Source organism: Dermacentor silvarum, chromosome 7 (genome assembly GCF_013339745.2).
Source record: "Dermacentor silvarum isolate Dsil-2018 chromosome 7, BIME_Dsil_1.4, whole genome shotgun sequence".
Classification (NCBI taxonomy): domain Eukaryota; kingdom Metazoa; phylum Arthropoda; class Arachnida; order Ixodida; family Ixodidae; genus Dermacentor; species Dermacentor silvarum.
Window position 1 is genome coordinate 53,230,578 of NC_051160.1, and position 9,673 is coordinate 53,240,250.

At 45.8% G+C, this 9,673-nt stretch overlaps 1 protein-coding gene across 1 annotated transcript in view; it reads left to right on the top strand.

Moving 5' to 3' along the window:
- LOC125947116 (uncharacterized) overlaps positions 1 to 9,673 on the top strand; it is a 56,277-nt gene that overhangs the window by 32,668 nt on the left and 13,936 nt on the right. Inside the window, exons 15-17 of the mRNA XM_049671476.1 lie at positions 1,635 to 1,919; positions 4,937 to 5,143; positions 6,733 to 6,918. Coding sequence (XP_049527433.1) covers positions 1,635 to 1,919; positions 4,937 to 5,143; positions 6,733 to 6,918 — 678 coding nt within the window. The remainder of the gene's footprint in view (positions 1 to 1,634; positions 1,920 to 4,936; positions 5,144 to 6,732; positions 6,919 to 9,673) is intronic.

The following is a 9,673-nucleotide window of genomic DNA, read 5'->3' on the forward strand; positions in this document are numbered from 1 at the left end:
AAAAGAAACACCAGATATACCTGTTGCCCTCGAGTGTAGCCAGTTTAATGTCTCAGTTCAGAAAGCCCAGTATTTGGCCGTCATTTTTTTCCTCTAAAGGCCATTTTTCTTGCGCTTTTAAGTAACGTTACGAGTGAATACTCTGCCACAAAGTTCTTGGATCACACCAGTTCCGAAAGGTCGCTTCAAATTCCGAGCATGGTCGGGTCCTTTCTTTTTTAGATTATAACTGACGATTGCGCCAGCTGTGAGCGACAAGCGGGTACTCGGCACCCATCGCTGGCGAAAGTGTACTTGGTATTGTTAATCTTACTGAAGTAAGGTGATTATTGAATGTACTATGCACTATACAAACAATTTACACCCTTTGGGGCGTATCTTCGCCTCACAACCGACACACTCTAAAAAAGTTTACACCCTTTGGGTCGTATCTTGTCCCCAAATCTGTCTTCCATGCGTTTCCTTTCTTGAAAACTCAGCGCTCGCTACTTTCCTGCCAAGAATGCTGTGTCACGCTGATAACGCGCAAGCATTTTGTGACCAGGAAGTACCGGGCTTGCAGCGTTAAAGAAAGAAAATGCGGACGAGACAGATGACGATTATCGTTTGGGGACAAGATACTAACCAAAGGGTGTAATTTTTTTTAGAGTGTAAATGTCACCTGTCTTGCTTGCACTTCCTTTCTTGAAAACTCTGCACTCGCTATGCTATTCTGTCAAGAAGGCTGTGCCACGCTGATAACGTGCATGCCGTTCGTGACCCGGAAGTACAAGGACGCGTAGCGTTATAGAAAGGAAACGCGCGAAATATTGATGACGAGTATCGTCTCGGGACGAACATACGCCTCAAAGCGTGTAAGCTGTGAATGTAGCCAAGCTGTAGCTCTTTTTGACTTTGCTTGCAGTGCGTGCTGAGTTGGTTGTGCTCAAAAGCCTCGTTTGATACTTTTGTTTCGATGTACGACGCGACAGTCGGCAGACCCCCATGATGCTGTTCGCCGATCACTTTGTCCAAGATGTACTGCTCGGAACACTAGCAAAGTCCGACATATTGTCAAATCTGTCATCTTGTCAGCTCCAATTGACTCGGAAGATGCACATGCCGTATCTCTGATTGTCTAAAAAACAAGGAATCCCAAAATAAGCAATACGGTGGAATTGGCTAGTGCCCGGGAATGGCGTCCCTACTTTGTTTTTGTTTTTTTCGGAGAGTTTCGCGACTGTTCAGATTGAAGGGCCCTGAATCTACACCATGGTGTACACCGTATCTTTTGAAGTTTGTTTTTCCGGACAATCATATACAGATTTTCCGTGGAGGCAGGCGACAAGGCACATATATGCCTGACAAACAACCAGCTACCCGTAAGCACAACACTCACTGAGAATAACAAAAAGAGAACAGTCATCACTGTATAAAAAATGAAAAATCAATAACGGAAATTCATAGCGTAAAAACTTAAGAAGTGTTGGAAACCACATATAGCTGCAAGGATACACAATATATGTAAGATATGATGACTTCAAAAGTAAAGCTATATACAAACACTAGACGATATAAAACTGATAAATCTGGACAGAACTGCAGTTACACCCGTAATATGCACGTGCTCCCGCTTATCGTTGTGCCCCCCGCAGAAAGACAAGGTCCTGTCGGCGCTTCCCGAGCCCGGCGACAGCAGCTCGTGGTCGACGAGCGGCTGGGGCAGCGAGCTCCTGTCGCCCGGCCAGGTGGTCAGCAACCGGCTCCGGCGCACCCAGGTGTGCATCCTCTTCAACGCGCTCGCGGCGCTCTCGCTGGCCGCGCTGCTCGCCGGCGTTCTGGTGGCCGCCCTGGAGCACCCCTCGCCCCTCTTCACCACCGCCTCGGTGGCCCTGCAGGGGTGCATCCTGCTGCTGCACTCGGTCGAGCTCGTCGTCATGGTCAGTCGTCGCCGAGCACGTCTATAGCTGGCCACCACACACAGAGTTTTCGCTTACGTGGAGTCGTGGACCGGTCATTTCACTTGTACTTAGTTTCTGTTGTACTAGAATGGCCGAGTGTGAGAGCAAACGAGCTTTACTTTGAGCACAAGTGTGCTCCAGTGGCGATCCGTGCAGGAGTTCGAAAAGTCAGTATAGTCAGCTGGTGCAGAGACCAAAGAAGTCACCAAAAGTCAGTAAGGCTCCTTGCAGTCATGAACAATCCCGCAGGAAAATGTTTGCGGGTTCTGTGTACGTAAAACGGCTCGTTTTCAAACTTGTTTTGTTAAGGGCATTCGATTTGTTGAAAAGCGTGTCTTACGACACTCAATGCGCATTATTTCGCTGTAGAATGATAACGAAGCGAACGCCTGTACTTTGTAAGGATTCATTTCGCTTTCTCTCAATTTTTTTCGCCTTTCATTAAGGGTGAGCAGCGTTGATGTCATGTATGCCAAGGATACATGTGCAATGAAATGCGGTACATTGGCGTTCCAATTAAGTTTTCCAAATGGCGAAAGCCCGAAGTCGAAACTACGTATGAAGCGAATTTCCCACGTATTCCGGTGACGTTGCATCTGGCGTCGCCGCATCCAGTTCACGCAACGCGTTTCTGCCACCGCAAAGTTTAGGTGGCCACGCCAGACGACGACACGCCGAAAATAGGCCTGAAATGAACCACATAATATGGCCGCCGCCTCAGAGAAAGCGGTAGCTGATGGTCAAATCATATTTTCTAGTTAAGATACATTAAAACACAGAAATGCTTTGTTAGACCGCTGCTGTGCCTATATGAACGAAATTTGTTGCATTTGAGAGTGAAAGGTAGGTTATAGACAGTAAAGACCAGAGTTTTGATATAGGACATCTAATACTTCGTAAAGATTGCCGAAAATTTATAAGTTTAAGAAAATGGAATCACGAAGCTTACAAATTCGATCCGCTCCAAGCACACGTATTGTGGTTATGTAAACTGCACCTGCTGAAGCATGTCACACGAACAAATGTGGTACACGAATTTACAGCTTAACGTCACATTGTTACAATGCTTACGAAAGTTTCTCAAGAGTTTTGCCCATAAATTAGTGGTATATTTCAAGGCGGTGTATTATACATCAAGTTAGTCCGCTCGAAATGCATTATTCGACGGAGTTTACAGAATTCTGACATATGTTCTTTATTGCTTAGTTAGAGTTGTAAAACTTGATTTTATATTTATTTTCTATACACATTTTATATAAAGCTCGATGGCATAGATTGAAAATACACCTTCTGCGGTTATTCACATATATTAAACTTCTTTTAAATGCAACAAATCTCGTCAAGATTGGTGCACTGGTTACCGAGAAAAACGATTTCTCCGTCCCCATGTATTTACATACGAGTTCCCGCCATATTGGTCGCCCTGTTGCCAAGCCCAACGGGGCAAATACGCGTCTTCTTTTTGGCCGTAAACCCGCCGCAGTGGTACGCGCGGCGTGTCGTGCCGCCAAGCACGAGCTCGAAGGTTTCATTACCGGTCGCCGCGGCTAGAGTTTCGAATGCACCAGAATACAAGCACATCCGTGTATACACACCGACATTTCAGTATGTACACTGAAGAGCAACATAAGTCCAAATTAGTCTGAACACCACACACCTATACGAACCGGCGTCTTTTGTTGCGCGGGCTCATTATTATCGCCAACACTACCACCATCAAGCTATTTCAGTATCCACTTAATTGAGGATGAATGCATCTCCTACAGTCGTCCAATTTCCCAGTGTCGGCTGGCCCCAACCCCCTACCTATGCTATCAAACTTCCCATATCCACGCCCCAGTGACGGCGCCCACTGAGTAACAGAGTAAGAAGAACCAATTTCGAAATCTGTCCTTTTGCTGGCTGAAAAAAAAAATCTCGGGTTTTAGGTCCCAAAACCACGTGCCAAAAGCACGAAGATTATGGGGTATGCCTTAGTGGGGGACACCGGATTAATTTTGACCACCTGGGGTTCTTTAACGTCCATTTTCTTAAATTTTTGAGCGCAAACAAACAGGGACGAAGAAAAAGGAGACACAAGGACTTCTTCGTCCCTGTGTGTTCGCGCTCAAAAATTTAAGAAAATGAATCTGTTCCAACTAGGCTGACTCGCAGTTATGCTTCTTTAACGTCCGTCTTAAATCTAAGCACACGAGACTTTTTTTTTTTTTTTTTTGCATTTTGTCCCAATCGAAGTGCGGCCGCCGCGGCCGGGATTAGACCCACGCCCTCCAGCTTCGCAGGGATAACTTTTGCTGGCTTCGTGCGCCAAAATCTATTGCAGAAAGCCGGAAATACGTCGTGGCCACCATCTTTTAATTGGGTACCAGTTATTCTCTGCCGTCGTCGACTCTGCTTCTGTTCCCTTGACGCCTACTCTCCCTTCTGTTACTAGTCAACCTTCACTAGTCTGCTCTACGGATTACTTAACCTGCACAAGTCAATTTATTCCTCTTAATTTCAACGTTAATATGGTACACCCGCGTTAGCTTCTTAAACGGCAGTTACGTAATGACTACGGAGCGTAGCATGGTCGTAGCAGGGGCGGATGGGGGGCCACACATCAGGCATGTGCCCTCTCCCTCTCTCTGTTCCTCTCCCTGCCCAATATTTGTTTACCAGGACACCTGGCAGAACACGGCGCACGACAACACCCGCCTGTTCCCTAGGGGGAAGTGCGAGCTCTCTGCTGAAAAAAAAAAGAGTCCAAGGGTGGTATTCTGTAAGAGTCCAATTAGTGGACTGTCCATTTCGGCTGTCGCTGATTGGCTGCTGCTTCACGTGCAGGAAGGTGCCAGCCAGTCTCCTTCCTGAACGTGAAGCAACAGCCAATCAGCGACAGCACTCTTACAAAATACCGCCCCCGGTTTGCGCCGCTGGAGCGTAGCTAATACGAGACTCGAAAGCCTCGTCAGTCGTGACCCTAACCCCTGACCCTGGTCTTCTACACGGCGCAGTACGCGCGTAGCCCGACGGCGTCGTTCCTGGCGGTGGACACGTCGGCGCGCCTCGACCTGGCCGCGTACCTGCTGCAGCTGGTCCTGTTCTGCGCGTCCTCCTGGTGCTCGGCGTTCGACGTGCCCCTGCACCGGTGCTGGCCGCCCGTCGCCCTGTTCGTCGCGCTCGCCGCATGCCGGGCTCACAAGTTCTGGGTCCACCGGAGGGTACGTAGTATAATACTGCGGCGCTCGTTGCACGCGCACTGTGTACAGATGCAGCGGGAAAAGATTAGCACAAGTGGCCGATGACCGGAGCAGGGAAATTGCGGTACGCGGCGCTCTTGTTCCTGTGCACGCTGGTATCTAAAGTGTCCCGTGATTCATGATTCAAATGAATGGGGGAGGGGGTGCCCGAGACTCTCGTTTTCGGCGTGTTTAGGGAACAACAGCGGCGCGTGCCGCTAAGCTAGTGCTAAGCTAGAAAGGTAGAGCGACACACTCGTAATGCGGAGGCTGTGTGTTCGGCTCCCAACAAGCGGCAAGCTTTCTTTTTTTTTTCGTCCACTTTCATTTCCCTTTTCCGTACTGTTTTCACAATTCAATTAAAACTGCAAATAACTTCCCCTGTACTTTCCTTGACTTCATTATAACTGTTGGCGTCACATGGGTCTGACTAACAAAAATCGGGCCCCTCGTTTCTCCCTTCTCGTTCAGTATAAACACGGTAACCGTAAATTATTGTAACAGCCGCACGGGCTTGAATGCATTGGTTATCTTTTGTTAAGCTGGAATGTGTACTATCCGCGCACCTAATTTCGACTCGGACGCCATTTTTGTACATATGCATGCTGTAATACAACTGTACATGCATAATATAACTTACGCACTTAGTGCGTAAGTTATATTTATGGTTTGTGCATGCGAAGTCAACTCCGACTGATGTAAACTTTGTACCTGTCGACAAGTATTCGAAACATTCAAACTTGAGCGGATACTACCATTTCTTGATTTTAAAATCTTTAAAATGTGAATATGTGCGCCATTGTAAAAGTTATAGTATTTAGAATTTATAGTTCTGCATTGCAGGAATGATTTGCAGGCTAAGAGCTGAAGCTACGAAGAAAGTGTATAGCGTATGTACAAACTGTAGGTGACTTTCTAACCCCACGTTGGGCGCCAATCTAACAAAGCCACGGTCCCGAAACCCCGTCACACTTCGTTTCTTCTATAATCAAATGAACGGAAAAAGTGAAAGTCGCGCGAAAAACCAGTTCATGCAAAACTCCATTTCAGGTTCAGAGTGAGTCAAAACAAAGGGAATATGGGTTTGAAATTAATACCCAAAGCTCATATTTTTGCTAAAAAGACAGCAATAGGTCCCGAATCCCGTGTTAGCAAGACTCAACCATTCCTAAGTTGTTCCTTTTCTCCCTTAATGTCGCACAATGATCGTGGCGTAGCCAGGGTAGAGTATTCTAGTTCGCTGTCACCAGGGGGGGTGGCATACCAGGCCCGTGCCCCCCCCCACCCCCCCGAAATTTCTGTGTTAGCATGCGACCTGCCCAGCTCTCTCCCCCTCTCCAGTCAAGCACCTGCTCCCCTCCCCCCCTCCGCCGACAAAAATTAGTGGCTATGCCACTGCACAACGACACTGCGACTATCCACTCTTATACGAGACTCCGCACCGGATTTCCACGAGCGTGATAATAAAGCATTGACTCTGTAGGACATTTAGAACGGCTGTGAACATTCGTGCATCGCGCGGGGTTGGGAAGCAGGGAGACTATACGGTACGTACGCTAAACGACGTGCAGATAATATCGGAGGCGGGGCTCCTCTGGCTGGACCAGGCGATCAACCAACGCGTGTTCCGCATGTACGACATGGCCGTCGCCTTCATCAACTCCGAGGAAGAAGTGGTCAAGAGCGTCGCCGCTGCACAAGTTAGCGACCAGGTGACGGTCTTCATGCGCGATGAGGCCAACACCAACAAGCTAGAGGTGGGTGCGCCAATCACAGTACACTCTGCCGTATAGTCCCAAGCATAATAAACACATGTATGCCTCCTGCACTATACATATAAATTGATAGGACACCGTGCGAGTAAATTTCCACGAAAATAATGCGAAAGATACGTAACCATAGAAAGCTCTAGCATTACCACGTAACAGCTACGCGATGACGAGATGATCATCTGCCTTGGACATTCTCCATTTGTCCGGACGGATTGGCTTGCAGCACATCAGGCTGTATTTCCGTGCGTTAATTGTAGCACGGCTAAAGCTCTAATGTGCTCCAGTAACACGCGGAAGGCTTTAACAGATTGAATTACCAGCAGGTCCAAGTCATATAAGAAAGCTATCGCTGACTTCACAATCTATACGGTGGTTTCTGCCACATATTAAGGGCCAACCTTGCTCTTTGAAGCAGAAAATCGGCAAAAAATTTCGCATTGTTTTGCTCTAGCTTAGTGTAGAGCATTCATTCTTGCTTGATTGAACCCCTGCATCATCCTTGATTAATTATTTGCCATAATCACCACGAACATGTCGTGAAATGGTTTTCTTCCTTTTCTCAAAGCAGCATTTCTGGTGGTGCCACAGTTTTGGAGTAACGATCTCTCAGGTTCTACTCATCCTATCGCAATTAATTTTTTGCCAGCAAGGTAGACACTTAGACAGTGCAACAGGCCTATAATATTGTTACGGGGAGAAAATATATGTATTTACAATATATACAGTTAGAAGGTTGTAGCTCTGTGGCCAGGGTAACACCATCTACCGAGCTTCGAGACACTTCAGCCTCTTCTTCACCAACCAACGTAATTTTGTCCGCCGCGGTACAAACTCGTACGTGACAATGTAAACAAATATTGTTACAGAACTGTTTGAAACGTACCTACATTTCCTGGGTGTCACTATAGGTTCTTACTTGAAAAAATTCTTGCATGTCTTGGCTCAAATCAGTGTGGAGCATTCATTCTTGTAGCACTGTTAACTCGATCGGATCATCATTATTTTTATGTCTATTTACTACACCGCATATATTTTACTAAATAGCTCTCATCTAATCAAGTTACGTAAGAAAATTTTAAATTTTCAGAAACTGGTTTAATTTGAATAAACTTATTAAAGCAGTGGTGTACTGATCTGTGAGATGAATACACATAAATATTACCTGAGATTACACATTGCATAAGGTGGACAATAAAGAAAATTATATACATCGCATATAGTTTCATAGCTTTGAATCCGCCGCTTCATGTGCTTATGTATCTGCATAATTTCAAGTTGGGAGTTTAGCTTTATTTCCGACAGGTTCAAGGAAGTGAGGGGGGGGGGGGGGGGGCGGCGAACGCAGCTTGAAAAACACCCTTCCGCCTACGGTTACAAGAATCGGCAGCGTGGAGCGGCCACGACGCGGTTTCTAAAGAAAAACACCGAAAATATTTAAATTCGCAAAGTAAGTACACGATAAACAAGATAGTTAACATACTCCACAATACAAGACTAAAAAGAACAACTACCAAAATTTTCGTTTCACATACATAGCTGAACACGGGATTTAAAAAAAAACGTATTACGTACTATGACGCATCAGAACAACATCGCTTGGCTCGAGAAACAAACAAGAAATGTACTCGAGAATAGACAAACGCAATGAGCTAGACCAATGCGTATTCCTTAACGGTAAATGCCATGTTAATTATCTCCGTTTTGGTGACGTTTATGTGAAAATTACGAAGGCGTAAGGATGCATATATGAACTCCGATTCGTAGTACGCATTTACCAGCTTTAATTGATCAATTATTCATTTGTGAGACATAGATTGTTCTAAAATGGTATGCTCTGCCCAGTTCTAAGTTTATTGTGAGGCGTAAGGGGACGCGTTATCTTAATGCTGGAATAGCCGGCAGTAACCTAAGAAAGGTTATATGCATGTTGCCCAACTCACACACAATTTGCATCGATCACAAGAAAAGTTTTTCACCCGTAAGCACGCGTACAACAGTGGTATGTATCAATAACGGTGCAGTGAGCACAATGTAACGTATCGCACATGCAATACATCGTACTTGATATAAACAAGACAGTAAATTAGACTGGTTTTGCAATTTCCACTTCAAAGGCAATATTACAGTGTACATGCAGAAACGTTGTAGGCCTCGAGAACTTAAGAGTGACACCCGGTGGCACACACAAGTGCAGAGTCTGAGAATCAGAATTTGGGCATCATTCTGGCTGTAGGAAAACTTTGCTTCAAGTGACGTGAAGCGCTTTTGCGTGTTTAAAACGGCTTTATTTATTGTCCCAACAGATCCGTCTTGGTGTCACTGCGTTTATAGGATGAAACCTGTACGTCATGGTAAATTTTGTAGTTGATCCTCACTTCAGTGCAGCTTCCAAGAAAGTCGATAGTTTATCCTGAAACAACGAGCTTTTATTTTCCGTTCGCCTATAGCATATCTACTACATTAGCAGAACAAAGTTATTGAGATGTTACTGAAAGTAACATCTGATGTTACTGAAAGTTACTGGAAGTAAAAGTTTGAGATGTTATTGAAAGTTACTGAGAGCTCTCTTTCAGAGTTGAAGGGCAGGTACAGGTGCACTGCGCTTGTGTGGATAGAGCTTGTGCTAAATTTTTCAGGTTGCCACCGACCATAGTTTCATGCTTTTTTTATATACAAAACGGCGCAGCTGCTGAAGGAGATAATCCGCATCCAGCACGGTACCCGCGCTTGAATGCGTGGC